Below are 20536 nucleotides of genomic sequence, written 5' to 3'. Positions count from 1 at the left end.
TCCTTCATCCAATCAGGATAGAGATGGGACTTCCTCCAATCATGATCGAGCAGAGGCGGGCCTTGGTGTGCGTGCTGTTGGCCTGTTGCGTGTCCCACCACTGTAGTGCATGTGCACATCTTGTTACGGGGGCGGACCGGGTTTTTTTCCCCAAATCACTGTGGGACCACAGACACAGTGGGTGGGACCACAGACACAGCGGGTGGGACCACAGACACAGTGGGTGGGACCACAGACACAGCGGGTGGGACCACAGACACAGTGGGTGGGACCACAGACACAGTGGGTGGGACCACAGACACAGTGGGTGGGACCACAGACACAGTGGGTGGGACCACAGACACAGCGGGTGGGACCACAGACACAGTGGGTGGGACCACAAACACAGTGGGTGGACGGACCACAGACACAGTGGGTGGACGGACCACAGACACAGCGGGTGGGACCACAGACACAGTGGGTGGGACCACAGACACAGTGGGTGGGACCACAGACACAGTGGGTGGGACCACAGACACAGTGGGTGGGACCACAGACACAGTGGGTGGGACCACAGACACAGCGGGTGGGACCACAGACACAGTGGGTGGGACCACAGACACAGTGGGTGGGACCACAGACACAGCGGGTGGGACCACAGACACAGTGGGTGGGACCACAGACACAGTGGGTGGACGGACCACAGACACAGTGGGTGGACGGACCACAGACACAGCGGGTGGGACCACAGACACAGTGGGTGGGACCACAGACACAGTGGGTGGGACCACAGACACAGTGGGTGGGACCACAGACACAGCGGGTGGGACCACAGACACAGTGGGTGGGACCACAGACACAGCGGGTGGACGGACCACAGACACAGTGGGTGGACGGACCACAGACACAGCGGGTGGACGGACCACAGACACAGCGGGTGGGATCACAGACACAGCGGGTGGGACCACAGACACAGCGGGTGGGACCACAGACACAGTGGGTGGGACCACAGACACAGCGGGTGGGACCACAGACACAGTGGGTGGACGGACCACAGACACAGTGGGTGGGACCACAGACACAGCGGGTGGGACCACAGACACAGCGGGTGGGACCACAGACACAGCGGGTGGGACCACAGACACAGCGGGTGGGACCACAGACACAGTGGGTGGGACCACAGACACAGTGGGAGGGACCACAGACACAGCGGGTGGGACCACAGACACAGTGGGTGGGACCACAGACACAGCGGGTGGGACCACAGACACAGTGGGTGGGACCACAGACACAGCGGGTGGGACCACAGACACAGTGGGTGGACGGACCACAGACACAGTGGGTGGGACCACAGACACAGTGGGTGCAGGGACCACAGACACAGTGGGTGGGACCACAGACACAGTGGGTGGGACCACAGACACAGTGGGTGGGACCACAGACACAGCGGGTGGACGGACCACAGACACAGTGGGTGGGACCACAGACACAGCGGGTGGGACCACAGACACAGCGGGTGGGACCACAGACACAGTGGGTGGGACCACAGACACAGTGGGTGGGACCACAGACACAGCGGGTGGACGGACCACAGACACAGCGGGTGGACGGACCACAGACACAGTGGGTGGGACCACAGACACAGTGGGTGGGACCACAGACACAGCGGGTGGGACCACAGACACAGTGGGTGGGACCACAGACACAGCGGGTGGGACCACAGACACAGTGGGTGGGACCACAGACACAGTGGGTGGGACCACAGACACAGTGGGTGGGACCACAGACACAGTGGGTGGACGGACCACAGACACAGTGGGTGGGACCACAGACACAGTGGGTGGGACCACAGACACAGTGGGTGGGACCACAGACACAGTGGGTGGACGGACCACAGACACAGTGGGTGGGACCACAGACACAGCGGGTGGGACCACAGACACAGTGGGTGGGACCACAGACACAGTGGGTGGGACCACAGACACAGCGGGTGGGACCACAGACACAGCGGGTGGGACCACAGACACAGCGGGTGGGACCACAGACACAGTGGGTGCAGGGACCACAGACACAGCGGGTGGGACCACAGACACAGCGGGTGCAGGGACCACAGACACAGCGGGTGGGACCACAGACACAGTGGGTGGGACCACAGACACAGCGGGTGGGACCACAGACACAGTGGGTGGGACCACAGACACAGCGGGTGGGACCACAGACACAGTGGGTGGGACCACAGACACAGCGGGTGGGACCACAGACACAGTGGGTGGGACCACAGACACAGCGGGTGGGACCACAGACACAGCGGGTGGGACCACAGACACAGCGGGTGGGACCACAGACACAGCGGGTGGGACCACAGACACAGTGGGTGGGACCACAGACACAGTGGGTGGGACCACAAACACAGTGGGTGGACGGACCACAGACACAGTGGGTGGACGGACCACAGACACAGCGGGTGGGACCACAGACACAGTGGGTGGGACCACAGACACAGTGGGTGGGACCACAGACACAGTGGGTGGGACCACAGACACAGTGGGTGGGACCACAGACACAGTGGGTGGGACCACAGACACAGCGGGTGGGACCACAGACACAGTGGGTGGGACCACAGACACAGTGGGTGGGACCACAGACACAGCGGGTGGGACCACAGACACAGTGGGTGGGACCACAGACACAGTGGGTGGACGGACCACAGACACAGTGGGTGGACGGACCACAGACACAGCGGGTGGGACCACAGACACAGTGGGTGGGACCACAGACACAGTGGGTGGGACCACAGACACAGTGGGTGGGACCACAGACACAGCGGGTGGGACCACAGACACAGCGGGTGGGACCACAGACACAGTGGGTGGGACCACAGACACAGTGGGTGGGACCACAGACACAGGTTGGTGGGACCACAGACACAGTGGGTGGGACCACAGACACAGCGGGTGGACGGACCACAGACACAGTGGGTGGACGGACCACAGACACAGCGGGTGGACGGACCACAGACACAGCGGGTGGGATCACAGACACAGCGGGTGGGACCACAGACACAGCGGGTGGGACCACAGACACAGTGGGTGGGACCACAGACACAGCGGGTGGGACCACAGACACAGTGGGTGGACGGACCACAGACACAGTGGGTGGGACCACAGACACAGCGGGTGGGACCACAGACACAGCGGGTGGGACCACAGACACAGCGGGTGGGACCACAGACACAGCGGGTGGGACCACAAACACAGTGGGTGGGACCACAGACACAGTGGGTGGGACCACAAACACAGTGGGTGGACGGACCACAGACACAGTGGGTGGACGGACCACAGACACAGCGGGTGGGACCACAGACACAGTGGGTGGGACCACAGACACAGTGGGTGGGACCACAGACACAGTGGGTGGGACCACAGACACAGTGGGTGGGACCACAGACACAGTGGGTGGGACCACAGACACAGCGGGTGGGACCACAGACACAGTGGGTGGGACCACAGACACAGTGGGTGGGACCACAGACACAGCGGGTGGGACCACAGACACAGTGGGTGGGACCACAGACACAGTGGGTGGACGGACCACAGACACAGTGGGTGGACGGACCACAGACACAGCGGGTGGGACCACAGACACAGTGGGTGGGACCACAGACACAGTGGGTGGGACCACAGACACAGTGGGTGGGACCACAGACACAGCGGGTGGGACCACAGACACAGTGGGTGGGACCACAGACACAGCGGGTGGACGGACCACAGACACAGTGGGTGGACGGACCACAGACACAGCGGGTGGACGGACCACAGACACAGCGGGTGGGATCACAGACACAGCGGGTGGGACCACAGACACAGCGGGTGGGACCACAGACACAGTGGGTGGGACCACAGACACAGCGGGTGGGACCACAGACACAGTGGGTGGACGGACCACAGACACAGTGGGTGGGACCACAGACACAGCGGGTGGGACCACAGACACAGCGGGTGGGACCACAGACACAGCGGGTGGGACCACAGACACAGCGGGTGGGACCACAGACACAGTGGGTGGGACCACAGACACAGTGGGAGGGACCACAGACACAGCGGGTGGGACCACAGACACAGTGGGTGGGACCACAGACACAGCGGGTGGGACCACAGACACAGTGGGTGGGACCACAGACACAGCGGGTGGGACCACAGACACAGTGGGTGGACGGACCACAGACACAGTGGGTGGGACCACAGACACAGTGGGTGCAGGGACCACAGACACAGTGGGTGGGACCACAGACACAGTGGGTGGGACCACAGACACAGTGGGTGGGACCACAGACACAGCGGGTGGACGGACCACAGACACAGTGGGTGGGACCACAGACACAGCGGGTGGGACCACAGACACAGCGGGTGGGACCACAGACACAGTGGGTGGGACCACAGACACAGTGGGTGGGACCACAGACACAGCGGGTGGACGGACCACAGACACAGCGGGTGGACGGACCACAGACACAGTGGGTGGGACCACAGACACAGTGGGTGGGACCACAGACACAGCGGGTGGGACCACAGACACAGTGGGTGGGACCACAGACACAGCGGGTGGGACCACAGACACAGTGGGTGGGACCACAGACACAGTGGGTGGGACCACAGACACAGTGGGTGGGACCACAGACACAGTGGGTGGACGGACCACAGACACAGTGGGTGGGACCACAGACACAGTGGGTGGGACCACAGACACAGTGGGTGGGACCACAGACACAGTGGGTGGACGGACCACAGACACAGTGGGTGGGACCACAGACACAGCGGGTGGGACCACAGACACAGTGGGTGGGACCACAGACACAGTGGGTGGGACCACAGACACAGCGGGTGGGACCACAGACACAGCGGGTGGGACCACAGACACAGCGGGTGGGACCACAGACACAGTGGGTGCAGGGACCACAGACACAGCGGGTGGGACCACAGACACAGCGGGTGCAGGGACCACAGACACAGCGGGTGGGACCACAGACACAGTGGGTGGGACCACAGACACAGCGGGTGGGACCACAGACACAGTGGGTGGGACCACAGACACAGCGGGTGGGACCACAGACACAGTGGGTGGGACCACAGACACAGCGGGTGGGACCACAGACACAGTGGGTGGGACCACAGACACAGCGGGTGGGACCACAGACACAGCGGGTGGGACCACAGACACAGCGGGTGGGACCACAGACACAGCGGGTGGGACCACAGACACAGTGGGTGGGACCACAGACACAGTGGGTGGGACCACAGACACAGCGGGTGGGACCACAGACACAGCGGGTGGGACCACAGACACAGCGGGTGGGACCACAGACACAGTGGGTGGGACCACAGACACAGTGGGTGGGACCACAGACACAGTGGGTGGGACCACAGACACAGCGGGTGGACGGACCACAGACACAGTGGGTGGGACCACAGACACAGCGGGTGGGACCACAGACACAGTGGGTGGGACCACAGACACAGCGGGTGGACGGACCACAGACACAGTGGGTGGGACCACAGACACAGCGGGTGGGACCACAGACACAGTGGGTGGGACCACAGACACAGTGGGTGGGACCACAGACACAGCGGGTGGGACCACAGACACAGCGGGTGGGACCACAGACACAGTGGGTGGGACCACAGACACAGTGGGTGGGACCACAGACACAGCGGGTGGGACCACAGACACAGTGGGTGGGACCACAGACACAGTGGGTGGGACCACAGACACAGGACCATAAGCATTGGGGGAGAGATTTCTTGAAAGACCATTTCACCACTTCTCAACCTCGCTTCATATAATTCATGGTCCTTATAATGATCATGATAAAATAAAAATAGCACAATTTTTTCCTGTACTCAGTCTGTGTCTCATAGGAGGGTTGTGGGCAGTTCAGAAACCCGTCCACCAGTGACATAATCGATGGGGAATCCAAGCTAAATAGAAACGGCAGGCTTTCTAGTCCTGAAAAGTTGCAACGCAAAAATGGAAGCCATCGTTCGCGCGATAATACAAATCTGTATATACTTTTAAATCTTGTTAAAAAAAAATCTGCCTAACAATGATATCACTGGTGGACTGGTGGACAGTCCTCCTATGAGACACAGACCAAGTAGAAAAGAATGGTGGTATTTTATCATGAACATTAGTCGAGGACCAATTATATGAAGAGAAAAGTGTTGAAGTGGTTGTCGTATCTGAACAATAATAATCATAATAATCATTCTATAACCAAATGGCACTCCGTGCTAAGTAAGATGTGGGAGTCTGTCTGTCTAGCTAAAGCATTCATCCATAGTGAAGTAGCCTGGCTCGGCTAGGTGTGATAGGAATTAGCATTCTATTGTTTCAACCAAGAGGCCAGTTGATTAAGTCTCAGACGTCACTCTTTATGCATTCCCCCACTGTTGGTATGTAAAAGGTTTAAACCCCCTCCCTGAAACACCTCTGTTTGATGGAACTTTGTATAAAGTGTCCCTTTGTAAGTGAAAGGGGGAGTCTTGTGTGGGAGGCTGACCATCACGGTCAGGCTGTGCCCTGTGCTCCGCGGCCACAGCTCACGGTGCTGCGGGAAGCTCTCTGTGTTCTTGGTCTGACTCTGCAATAAATACAACGCTACACTCCAGCTCATCTCTGCCTGCGTGTTTTCTTCATCCGATCGTCTGAGGTTTTGATGCCGAATACGCTTCGTCCTCTTTTGTCTAAATTGTAGTTAGTGTATGGTTATTTAATATACCACATGGTCCTTTGAACATTGTAATCTAATGCGGTTGGCAGGAAGGAGAGTCCATACCGCTCTGTGTTCATTCTGGGAGAGAAGGTGAGCCTACGACTCAAAGGTCGCCACACAGGACTAATGGCATAGAAGGCCAAAGTCCTGACGTCACTCGCTCATCTCCTGGTTCACGGAAGTAATTTCTCTATGGAGAATAACATGGGGTCATCTTAAAATCGTATCATATAAGCATTGTGGTCAAAAAGTAAACAAGCTGTCTCTGCGATATTGTCAGGGAGGTGTCTCTGTATCGTGACAGTCAGACAGCTCATATTATACAGTCTGTTTCTAGCGAAAATGTAACTAATTCAGTAGCAGTAACAATAACGTTTTCTCTCAGTCAGTTGATTCTTCATATCCATATGAGTGAAACGGCTGGGATGACATGTTTATTTTTCAAACACAGTTCTTATATGAGGCGGTCTAAAATCCCCCCTATGGGGATTACAATGCAAATAAAAAGTACATGAACCCGTGGATTTGCACCCTCTACCGATATTGACGTCAGACTTCGGTGCTCTATTAAAAACAAATCGAGTTGCGGGAGGGAGTGGCGGACGGAAATGAACTGTGGGTGGTCATAAATGAACTCTTTGCGGGGGCGGGCGGGATTGGTCAGAAATCCAACGGGAATGCAGGATTAAGAAAACACCCACGTTCAGGGCTCTACAATGTACATAAAAAGTCCCAGATATGATGAGAATGCCTGATTGTTCAAAATTGGGAATTTGTGGGGATATAAGACACTTAGGGGAGCCCAAGAAAACACAAAGAAATCATAAATTCATGGTGTAAACGCTTCTATAACCCACTACCGTCCCCTCAGACAAACTGCAATCATCTCAAACGTTTTAATAAGTCTCATCCTCACCCTCACACCTCTCAACCCTCACATAAAAGCCTGAAGCCACTTTCAACTGCACCTAAAACCTACACCAGTGGCTTTAGTTTAGAAAGCAGACAACCTTACAAATATATATAGTCCTGCAAGGACCTTGTTCGGCCTTGTTTTACACACACGCAAACACGCCCGCGGCTGCTAATCCGGTCGAAGGACTTTTTGATCCATTAGTGTAAAAGAGATGACATTGATTATACAAAGGCCTTGATGACAGCCCACGCATGTTTGTGTAATCTGTGTGTGTGTGTGTGTGTGTGTGTGTGTGTGTGTGTGTGTGTGTGTGTGTGTGTGTGTGTGTGTGTGCCATCACATCCTTGTGAGTGTATTGCTCTGTGTTCATACATTATTATGGTAAATCTGCTTAACGTGTAAAAAGTACAGGTTACACACACACACACACACACACACACACACACACACACACACACACACACACACACACTCTCTCTCTCTCTCTCTCACTCTCAATTCAGTTCAAACTTCAAAGGAGCCTTATTGGTATGAGAATACTTGTTTTTGAGTGGTGCACTTTGTAAAACAATTAGCCTATATTCCCCTCAAGTGAGTTGGAACATTACAAGCATACGTAGTTGTCCAAGCCAAAAGTAAAAACAACCCAGATAATGTTGTTTTTCTCCACTCTGTTTGTGTTTATACTGCAAGACGTTTCTCCACAAACCAAGGGTGGCCTAAAACATGTTCATGTCAATGACCTAGTGGTGGAAGAAGGGGTCGCGGTGCGCCGATAATCTAAACATTTGCTTTAACCCATTCTGACCTGAGATCAGATTCATACGAGGTTTCCGCTGGACACACACTGGTCTGATGAACCCATTCTGACCTGAGATCGATTTTTCAAAAAATAGCAGACCTACAAGCTCGTATCGCGCCACTCGGTGGCGCGATATGAGCTTGTAGATCTGCTATTTTTCAATAGCTAAAGCATAACATAATGCTAACACCAAAATGGGTGCCCGGTCAGAACTACAACGTTTTCAATGAATTGGAGTGGAGTAAAAAGTGCAATATATTTCTATGTGAGGTGTAGTGGAGTAGAAATATATGAAGTATTGAAAAGTTGACCTAGGCCTACTCAAAAAAGTATTAAAGTACTTCAAAGTTGCACTATAAAAGTACAGTTCTTGAGTAAAAGTTACTTCCAGCACATAGCTCATGCATGATAGCATGCAGAACTGTAGTGAGAATGTTTATACAGTACACATTCACTGAGATGCACACAGACTTCCTGGAAGTGGATAACCTTTTGTACCGCTTCTTATCTAGTTGTAGCAGAAATAGTTCAATTAAAGGGCAAATAATCTGGCACTGTTATGTTAAAATAAGACTTGAATAGCTGTATATTATGATGTCAGTGCTTTTGAGAATGACCATTTTTTTTTGCGGTTGGACTTCAGCACAGAAGCATTGCTAAAGATTTTTCTGCCGCATGCCAAAGCAGACGGGCAGTTCTTCTTAAAACTCCCGTATGATCACCCCGGCTGACAGGACCGCTCCACGGTCCCCCCTTTCCAGAAGACACAGACACACGGGACGGCAATGTGTGTCCCTCTCGTAAGGGAGAATGAGAAGGTTATAGCCAGGTTACTGACCTGGTACCAAGAGAAGGCCCCTCCTCGGCCGCCGGGCCATCTACCCGGTGGTCCAGAGTCCTTCTAATAGGCCACACCCTGGAGAGCCAACAGGGCCACTGTTCCACGCTCCCCAGGTGGTCTACCACCCTACAGACAAGAGGGCGGGGGCCCAGGCCGTAGCGTAACGGTCTGGGCACCGGACTGGTAATCCAGTCGCAGTGTGCCGCGGGTTCGACTCCCGGACCCGACACGGCCTTTACTGCATGTCATCCCCCCATCTCTCTCCCGTTTCCTGTCAGCCTACTGTCTGTCCCTTCAAAAATCAATAAAAGTAAAATATCTTAAAAAAAAAAAAAAAAAAGAGGGCGGGATCCCAGGAACCTCCACCAGGCCCTCTGCCTGGTGGTCAAGGGATCCCCGAGAGGAGCTGATCGACAGCTATGCTGCCTTATGTGCTCCCAGTAGTCTGCAGAGTTCATGTCTTACGTGACTAACGGTGCGGCAGCTCCCAGGACTGCATGGGCCAGGTTCACGGGAGCCACATCAAGATTGTAATACGTGGCAAAAGCCCTGACTGCATGGACAGAGGCGATTCAACCGCCTGTCCTCCTCTGAGGCAAAGGGCGGTGGATGGAAAGCCACCAGTTCCACTGGCTCACAGCCAGAGGGAAAGTTCTTAAGCTCCAGCTTTCAAGTTGAGTTTTGGTGAGAATGAAAGCAAAGCAAAAAAAAAAAAGCTGTTCATTCCAAGCTTCAAAGCTCAAAAGCTGCTCTGCATAGAGATAACATGGGACCACGAAGCCAAAGCAGAAGCTAGCTTGGCCGGTGGGAACGGGGCTTTAGCTGTCGCCAACGCGACCAGCAAAGTGGTCCTTTAGTTTAGAGAGAGAAACTTCAGGTCCACCGTGTCCAACAAGCCAACCGACATAACATAAAACTCTGCTCCCAGCACAGTTTCACCATACCATATACAGACATACTGTATGGAGTATGGCACAGGTCAACAAGGTACACTAAAAAAACATTCTCTGTCAGAGGCCCAAAAGCTTGTAATGAACTCCAAAATTCTTTACTGTAAATCTGAGCTCCCTGCCATAATTTGGTCAGTTCAAAGGAATGCTTTGCGCCTGTTTCAATTGAGTTAATTTTGTTTTGATTGACTGGTTGTTCTGCTTAAGTTCCTTTGTAATTTACCTTGATATTGATATTGTATTTTGATTTTGATTGTGTTGTATTATAACCATCTCTATCTATTACATTGAAAATGAGGGCTTAATTGCCCTCAATTGTAGGCCTACTCCTGACCTGAGTATGAATAAAGGTGATGATGATGATAATGATGATGATAAGTGTGATGACTGATTAGGCTATTCAAATTAATGAATAAAGTGAGGCACTGCTTAGTGCTTACATCATAGCCTAGTAGGCCTATAAGTGCACTTTCTAGGCTTTTCTCTAATAATATTTGAATGAACACAAATTTATTTATTTATTTTTAATTTTATCCCACGATTTTGTAACCCATTTTTCACCCCTGTGTCAATTATCTAATGTGAAGATACTGGGCTCTACACACCCTCCGCCAACCTGGGGAGAGCAACGGACTTGAACTCATGCTTCCTTCATGCCTGAGTGTCCAAGTTGCTCCTTTACACCTGACAGGGGGGAGTTTCCCTGGTTGGTCGTAGCGCGTGGAAGGAACACGTTATTCCAACCAGTTCCTTTCCCCTCCATCAGGCACCCTGGCTGGCCAGGGGGAGGCAAGTTACTCTTTGTAACTTGCAATTTAGGACATGAACTCTCGGCAGATGCCACTACTGTATGTCACTGGGATTTCTACGATATACCCACAAACAGGAAGAAGGGAAAACCAAATACACCATGCTGCAGACTTCCCGTTGTTCTCCACAATCATCATTTTAATCTTGGACTGTCGGAAATGCAAATTCACTGTCATGTGTGTAAATATACACCAAATTGTTTTCTGGCAAAACAAAGTTCATCGTCTGTTGCAGTCCATTTTAAGTCATAGGCCTATCGCCCAGTGCTTCATTGTGAGAATGCAGACCGTATCCAATACAACTTTGACATTTTTACTTTGGTTGCACTAGACTGGTGGGTCTAACATTTTCATTTGTGCACAGTCACAATGGATGACTATGGATGTATAACCTCACATGAGGATTCCTAAATTAGGTTACATTTCATTTTCCCCACAACTTCAGTGATCCGACATATGATCCTCTTTTTATTATGATTGATCGGTTATTATTGATTATTTAGTATAATAATGCTTTGTGTTGTTCATCAGCTGCTGGTGTAATAATCACACATGGTGTGTTTGAAGGTTTTTTTTTTTTTTTACATATATTTTGTGTTTAGTTTAGTAGATAATGCTCAGCGTAATGTTTGTCTACCAGCAAGGGTGAACAAATCTGTCTACAAGAAGGTGTGTGTGTGTGTGTGTGTGTGTGTGTGTGTGTGTGTGTGTGTGTGTGTGTGTGTGTGTGTGTGTGTGTGTGTGTGTGTGTGTGTGTGTGTGTGTCAGATGTGCGTGTGCGATAAAGCGATGGTCATCTCCACTCCTACGGCCAATTCATGCTTTGAACGACAAGTGTATAGACCTGTTAGACCATAGCAGCTTCCCACGTAGTTGGGAATTCACACGTGAATATAATATCATAATTCATCGTTATTCATATGGAGCTGCTGGCGTAATTAATCACACATACTGTATGGTTAAGGGAATATATTTTTTGTTTACAATTGTTTAGTGTTTCGTTTTTTTAGGGCCCCCTCCTATATGCCCATCTTTGTGTGTATCACATAGTGATGATTTGATTGACTGAGCACGGAATTATGATCATGTATGATGATTTATGATCACTTCGCACGAGTGAAGGCTCATACATAGTCTGGATTTTCGGTGGTTAGGTGACCACCGAACTACAACATGACGTCACGAGCCGCGGTGAAGAGCAAACCACCGCCACCGCTCCAGCCCTTCGCTCTGTTTTTACTCACCACCGCTCAACGTTATTTCAGCTCCGGTGTTCAGCTCACCACCGGAGCGGTGGTCACCTCACCACCGAAAATCCAGACTATGAATAGGCCTTGACTCGAGTGACACGAGTGACTGCAACTTTTTTGCAGCCATGTTAACTATATCTCCATTGTGGTCAGTGGTTCTCAAAGTGGGGTCTGGGGTCTGACCAGGCTGACTGCATTTCTCCAGAACACTTTCCCACTGACTTTCTCATGGACTCCTTCCTGCAGGCCACAGTTTCTCAACATTATGGTCCAGGGACCTCCATAAGAGTGTACAAAATGGATCCTTACGGGTCTGTAACTCGTACGAATGGACCTGCACGCTCTCAGAGTTAAATTGAAGGATGACTTACCTATTTTCTGACACCTATTTTCAACCTTCATATAATTCGCCCTCACTATGCTCATGATAAAATGTTACAATGTACTTCTTTCTACTCAGTCTGTGTCTCAGGATTGCTGTGGACATTTCAGAAACCCACGTGCCCAGTGGCAGTTTTCTTTATACATTTTTTTCAAACATTTTAGATTTTGATGTTTATTATTAACATGAGCACAATTGCTTCTATTATAGCATGGTGTCTTTCCAGAAATGGAAAGCATGCCTGGCTAGTGTCCACAACCCTCCTCAGAGACTGAGTAGACAAAAATGGTACCATATTATAATGAGCATTATTAGTGAGGACCAATTATATGAAAAAATGGGGGAAGTAGGTAGGCCCTTAATTACCACGAGGATTTTGCTCTGTAGATTGGAACACAGCAATTGGGAAAAAAATGTCATCGAAAGGGGCCCGGGGTGCGTGGCCATTTCAAATTCGGGGTCCTTGAAATGAAAAACGTTGAGGATCACTGTTGCAGGCCGTTCCACACACCCTGTAGCCTTTCCCATGCGTACGCCACACCCGGCAGGACGTAGTTTTCATGCACAAAGAGTGACCGCTCCTTGAAGTACCCCAGTACTTGGTACGCGGCATCCGGACATTCCGGAGTATTCGTGTTCACCCACCGTACGAACTGGGGGTTGTTCTTCTTGAGCGAGATAATGAGCCAGACGATCCGTTTGGAGACGAACTTGGCGGCCATCCTCGTCTTCTCCAAACCCTGTTGGGCGAGCGGGCGAAGGACGCGCACGCATTCCACGCAGAAGTACGGAAGGTTTGTCCGCAGCCACACGAATCCCTGCCTGGAGTAGACCGCCACCGAGCTCTGGAGGAACCTGGCCGTGTCGGAGGCCTCGAAGGAGCCGTGGAGCTGGACGTCGCGGGCGACGAAAGCGACGGCCGCCAACACCAGCAGGCCCATGAGCAGTCTGGTCCAGGGGAATTCCTGACTGTTCGTTCTCCCATGCTGAGTTCGCCGCTTAAGCCTGATAAACTTGGAAGGATCACGGATGTCCCTGTAGCCCTTCATCTTCTCCTGGTTGGTCTTCTGGAAGGTTCTCGATGGGGGTTCTGAAGATGTCTCGTGTGACTCTGGCGCTCCGAGACTTAAGTAGAGTAGACAAAGAATGCATTGATGACAGTGACGTCATCAATATGACGTCAGTCTTGGTCAATTTATGGAGTTTCAAGCAGGCACACTTGAATCCAAAATAGAGAGAGAGGCAGCGAGACAGAGAGACGCATTGTTAGATTGTCTATTTTCACCCCTTTTGTGCGACGAAGTAAAGCATGAATTTGTCATTTAGAAAAACACAAGTTGAAATATGAAGATACAAGGTTTCTGCCTGACAGCAACGATGCAACATTAAATCATCATCATCAATTCATACAATGTGACTGAGACTGTTGTCAAATCAATATCAATCAATCAATTTCTCTCCCACTCCGCAGTGTCTTCAAGAAGTCCAGCCCTAACGACAAGGTATGTAACCATTTGTTTTTAATTTACCAATTGAAGATAGGTTGAAAATTGTTTGATCACTCCTGTTGACCACTCCTGTTGATCACTCTGTCCTGTTGACCACTCTGTCCTGTTGACCACTCCAGTTGAACACTCCTGTTGATCACTCCTGTTGATCACTACTGTTGATCACTCCTGTTGATCACTCCTGTTGATCACTACTGTTGATCACTCCTGTTGATCACTCCTGTTGATCACTACTGTTGATCACTCCTGTTGATCACTCCTGTTGATCACTACTGTTGATCACTCCAGTTGAACACTCCTGTTGATCACTCCTGTTGACCACTCTGTCCTGTTGACCACTCCTGTTGATCACTCCTGTTGATCACTCCTGTTGATCACTCCTGTTGATCACTACTGTTGATCACTCCTGTTGATCACTCCTGTTGATCACTACTGTTGATCACTCCTGTTGATCACTCCTGTTGATCACTCCTGTTGATCACTACTGTTGATCACTCCTGTTGATCACTCCTGTTGATCACTACTGTTGATCACTCCAGTTGATCACTCCTGTTGATCACTCCTGTTGACCACTCCTGTTGATCACTCTGTCCTGTTGACCACTCTGTCATGTTGACCACTCTGTCCTGTTGGCCACTCCTGTTGATCACTCCTGTTGATCACTCCTTTTAACCACTCCTGATGATCACTCCTGTTGATCACTCCTGTTGACCACTCCTGTTGATCACTCTGTCCTGTTGACCACTCTGTCCTGTTGGCCACTCCTGTTGATCACTCCTGTTGATCACTCCTGTTGACCACTCCTGTTGATCACTCCTGATGATCACTCCTGTTGATCACTCCTGATGACCACTCTGTCCTGTTGACCACTCTTGTTGATCACTCCTGTTGATCACTCCTCATGTTGACCACTCCTGTTGATCACTCCTGTTGATCACTCCTGATGACCACTCTGTCCTGTTGACCACTCTTGTTGATCACTCCTGTTGATCACTCCTCATGTTGACCACTCCTGTTGATCACTCCTGTTGATCACTCCTGTTGATCACTCCTGTTGATCACTCCTGTTGATCACTCCTGTTGATCACTCCTGTTGACCACTCCTGTTGATCACTCCTTTTAACCACTCCTGATGATCACTCCTGTTGATCACTCCTGATGACCACTCTGTCCTGTTGACCACTCTTGTTGATCACTCCTGTTGATCACTCCTCATGTTGACCACTCCTGTTGATCACTCCTTTTAACCACTCCTGATGATCACTCCTGTTGACCACTCCTGATGATGACAGCTTGTAGAGCTGCTATTTTAGCAACTTCTGAATTGACCTATGTCAAAACTGAAAGATGTATATAGTTCACATTCACAAATGAAAGCACACAGGCAAAATATCTAATATAATTATGTTTACTTATTGATTAAATAACATTGCTGTGATTTCACATAAGTGTGGTAACAGTGTGCCACCTAGGCACCTAGTGGATGAATGTTGTCTCCATTATTGTTCCTTTAAACTCATAAACGGGTGGTTCGTCCACACTAAATCTACATGGTGTGTGGCAGAATGATGCATTGTGAGCATGTAGCTGTAGATGTTACAGTAGGCCTACGGTAATTGTGAGCATGTACAGTAGTTGTAGATGTTACAGTAAGGCCTGAGGTCATTTCCTCTCATTCATTTGACTGCTCTCTTTTTCTCTAAGTTCTTAAGCTTAATTTACACTCAGTCGTGTGATGGTGTACTGTATCTTGCTAAAGAAAAATAACAGATAATACAAGTCAATAATAACACCATCAACTATGGAGTATAAATTTGCCTTTAAGTTAATATTACTTTAACTGTCTCTCCTTCAACTATGTCTCTGTCACTGCTTTTTTGTTCATTCCTCTCTCTCTCTCTCTCTCTCTCTCTCTCTCTGTTTATCTCTCCTTCGCGCTCTCTCGGTTTCTTCTTGCTCTGTTTCTCTTTCTTTCTCTCTCTTTCTCTCTCTTTCTCTCTCTTTCTCTCTCTTTCTCTCTGTCCCTCTGTTTTTCTTTCTCTCCTTTTGTCCAACATGGAGGTGGTAGATGATGCTCAGTGTAACGTTCGTCCACCAGCAAGGGTTGTCTACAAGAAGGGTGTGCACAGGCTGGGGGTTAGTGTGTGTGTGTGTGTGTGTGTGTGTGTGCGTGTGTGTCGCGCGTGCATGTGTGACTGTGTACTTTTAGGTTGTCTGTTTTCCTCCTCCCCCACTAGCTGTGTTGTGGCTGAGGCTTCCCCCACAGCTCACGCCAGTGGCAGCAAGGCTGTACTCTTGCTCTGTGTTCACACTGTTGTTGTTAAGAGAGGACAATCGGCACAATCAATTCTTACCTTTTTCTGTATTGTATAGAAAAGGAAAGTATATAGGCCTAAATAATCCTGTTATACTAAGATGTATGATGTATAGTGGTTCTACAAGCAAGGTGTTTCAGAGTTACTTCTCTGAAAAAAAGAGTTACAAGGTCCTATAACTTAATTGTGGAAAGAAATGTAAACATTCTAAATGTACTTTTACTTGTACTATAAGTATTTTTAAAAGCATGTACTCTTGTCTTGAATACTTAATTTAAACATTATTTAAAATAAAGTGCTTTTTTTTTAACTCTTACTTGAGTAACATTTTGACTGAGCTACTTTCTCTTACTCAAGTACTGCATGGGGTCGAGTACCCAGCTGTCCACCTATGGACATCACAGAGGCAAATATTGTACTTTTTATTCCACTACAATTACTGTATTTGACAGATATTAGAACCTTGCAGATTGATATTATAGTCTTGTGGGACGGCATGCATTCCCTGGAAATGTACTGTACTTCAAATCAGAAGGAAAATATGTGTACAAACTATTGCACATACCATTTATATATTTACAATATGTATTGTATGTGTTTGTGACAGTTGACAGTCTATCTGGGGAAAAGGGACTATGTCGACCATTTAGACCATGTTGATCCTGTTGGTGAGTGCAACACGCGCACGCACGCACACACACACACACACACACACACACACACACACACACACACACACACACACACACACACAACACACACCTGTTGATCACTCTGTCCTGTTGATCACTCCTGTGTGTGCGTGTGTGTATGCGTGTGTGTGTGTGTGTGTGTGTGTGTGTGCGCGTGTGTGTGTGTGTGTGTGTGTGTGTGTGTGTGTGTGTGTGTACAGATGGTGTGCTGCTGGTGGATCCAGAGTATCTCAAAGACAGAAAAGGTATAAGAATACTGTCTGTCTGTCTGTCTGTCTGTCTGTCTGTCTGTCTGTCTGTCTGTCTGTCTGTCTGTCTGTCTGTCTGTCTGTCTGTCTGTCTGTCTGTCTGTCTGTCTGTCTGTCTGTCTGTCTGTCTGTCTGTCATTCATTTAGTGGATGTTGTGACTACTGACCAATCACAGCAGGCGAGGTTCTGGTAGTTCTTTATATGCAAGTATGTAAATAACATCAAGGAAGCTTAGAGAAGGAAAGGACATGGTCACGTGACTTGGCTGCACCATGACACTTTCATGGGAGCCAAACTACACCCAGAAGTTCGGCATGATAATGCACTGTAGTCAATGAGAGGTCAGTGACCAGCTCATAAAAATAAAAATAAATCTGAATGACTTGAGACCATTTGTAGAGTAATCCCTGTCTGGCATGCAGCCAAACCTCCAAATCTCGCGATACCTCCGAGACAGAAACGATACCTGCTGCTGTTTAGATCCTCAAATAAAATGATATACTGTGCACTCTGTGCAGTCAGTTATACATCGAAAAGCAAGTGATTAGAAAACAACCTGTGATATGTCTTATTTTATATTCCTGAACCGATTGTATGACAATCGTCTCAATTGTTCCGAAATAATGTTTGTTATGAGCTGGTCCAGCCATGCTCCATTCACTGCCATGTATTCATTCAGTGAACTTCCGGTGAGAGTTTTGGCTCCCATGAAAGTGTCATGGCGCAGCCCAGTCACGTGACCATGTCCTTTCCTTCTCTAATAGCTTCCTTGAGCAACATAATGTAGGGAAGAAGCGTATATACATTCTGATTCCGATGTTTCTCTCCCTCCCGTGTGCATCCAGTGTTCGTGACGCTGACGTGTGCGTTCCGCTACGGGCGAGAGGACCTGGACGTCCTGGGTCTGTCGTTCCGCAAGGACCTGTTCGTCAGCAACGTCCAGGTGTTTCCTTCTGTGACCGAGCAGAGCCCGACGCTGAGCAGTCTGCAGAAGCGACTGGTGAAGAAACTGGGCCAACATGCTCACCCATTCACCTTCACTGTGAGTCAGCGTTTATCTCACCCATTCACCTTCACTGTGAGTCAGCGTTTATCTCACCCATTCACCTTCACTGTGAGTCAGCGTTTATCTCACCCATTCACCTTCACTGTGAGTCAGCGTTTATCTCACCCATTCACCTTCACTGTGAGTCAGCGTTTATCTCACTCCATTCACCTTCACTGTGAGTCAGCGTTTATCTCACCCATTCACCTTCACTGTGAGTCAGCGTTTATCTCACCCCATTCACCTTCACTGTGAGTCAGTGTTTATCTGCACCCATTCACCTTCACTGTGAGTCAGCGTTTATCTCACCCATTCACCTTCACTGTGAGTCAGCGTTTATCTCACCCATTCACCTTCACAGTGAGTCAGTGTTTATCTCACCCATTCACCTTCACAGTGAGTCAGCGTTTATCTCACCCATTCACCTTCACTGTGAGTCAGCGTTTATCTCACCCATTCACCTTCACTGTGAGTCAGCGTTTATCTCACCCATTCACCTTCACTGTGAGTCAGCGTTTATCTCATCCATTCACCTTCACTGTGAGTCAGCGTTTATCTCATCCATTCACCTTCACTGTGAGTCAGCGTTTATCTGCACCCATTCACCTTCACTGTGAGTCAGCGTTTATCTCACCCATTCACCTTCACTGTGAGTCAGCGTTTATCTCACCCATTCACCTTCACTGTGAGTCAGCGTTTATCTCACCCATTCACCTTCACTGTGAGTCAGCGTTTATCTCACCCATTCACCTTCACTGTGAGTCAGCGTTTATCTCACCCCATTCACCTTCACTGTGAGTCAGCGTTTATCTCACCCATTCACCTTCACTGTGAGTCAGCGTTTATCTCACCCCATTCACCTTCACTGTGAGTCAGCGTTTATCTCACCCCATTCACCTTCACTGTGAGTCAGCGTTTATCTCACCCATTCACCTTCACAGTGAGTCATCCTTGAGGAATTTAATGTTTGTGTAAGACGAAAATCTACACTATAGCTGAATATACGTAGGATGGGCTAAAAAGAAAACACTATACGCCACAACTATTTCGGCATGATACCGATACATGGCCTCACCCCCCGAACCCACCTCACCCCTGCCCACTTTGACAGGCTGGGATGGCTTAGGGTCGACGACAGAGTACAGCATCTTGCAATGGGTCTGGTCCACAAGATTCGATACACCACCAAGATACCCATGTACCTGTCTAAATACTTCCTTAATGTAAACGAAGTCCACACCCACAACACCAGAGGGAGTGCAACAAACCATGTACAACCCAGATTCGGCACAAACAAGGGACTAAATTCTTTTCGCTCCTATGCCACCAAAATGTGGAACGCCCTACCAACAGTCATTAAGACATGTGAATCCCTTGACTCCTTCAAAACCGTTCTCAAAGGGCACCTACGGATGGCTGCATTTCGAAACTGGCCTCTGTAAAATCTGAATCCCCCCCCCCCCCCCCACCCCATTTCCCCTCACTGTATATGTATCTTTTCCCTTTTTGCTTCCTATATGATGAATTCCTGTTCTGTTCTTTAGCTACATAGAAGTGTCTATTTGTATGTCTCTAAATGTTTGATGAATTGAACAATGTGGACCCTGTTGTAAACAAGTGTAATGCTTAATTGGGTCGTCCACTCACAGTTAACAGTCTTTGTATTGAGTTTGTGCTTAAAATGTACTGTAAATTCTACAAACTGTTAATAAATATTTCAATCAATCAATCAAGTATATGAAATAAAGCGTGGTTAAATAGACTGAGCATGGTTAATGTTATAGATTCCCCAGAAGCTGCCCTGCTCAGTGACCCTGCAGCCAGGCCCAGAGGATTCTGGGAAGGCGTGTGGCGTGGACTTTGAGGTGCGAGCGTTCTGCGGCAAGACTGTGGACGAGAAGATTCATAAAAGGTCTGCAGCACTCAAACAAAGTGTGCGTGTGTGCGTGTGTGCGTGTGTGCGTGCGTGCGTGCATTTGGCTTGTTGGATTTCTCTTGACTTCAATTACACAAATGTTCATTGTCTAGT

The 20536-nt window shown here is 49.7% G+C and overlaps 1 protein-coding gene across 1 annotated transcript in view; it reads left to right on the top strand.

Moving 5' to 3' along the window:
* Positions 1-20536, top strand: part of arrb2b (arrestin, beta 2b) — a 33796-nt gene that overhangs the window by 4268 nt on the left and 8992 nt on the right. The window contains exons 2-6 of the mRNA XM_083788855.1: positions 14170-14200; positions 17129-17189; positions 17414-17458; positions 18308-18504; positions 20292-20419. Coding sequence (XP_083644981.1) covers positions 14170-14200; positions 17129-17189; positions 17414-17458; positions 18308-18504; positions 20292-20419 — 462 coding nt within the window. The remainder of the gene's footprint in view (positions 1-14169; positions 14201-17128; positions 17190-17413; positions 17459-18307; positions 18505-20291; positions 20420-20536) is intronic.

Source organism: Protomyctophum parallelum (genome assembly GCF_964188405.1).
Source record: "Protomyctophum parallelum genome assembly, chromosome: 18".
NCBI classification, from domain to species: domain Eukaryota; kingdom Metazoa; phylum Chordata; class Actinopteri; order Myctophiformes; family Myctophidae; genus Protomyctophum; species Protomyctophum parallelum.
Note: the sequence above shows the minus strand (reverse complement) of the source record. Positions and strands in the feature narration are given on the sequence as shown.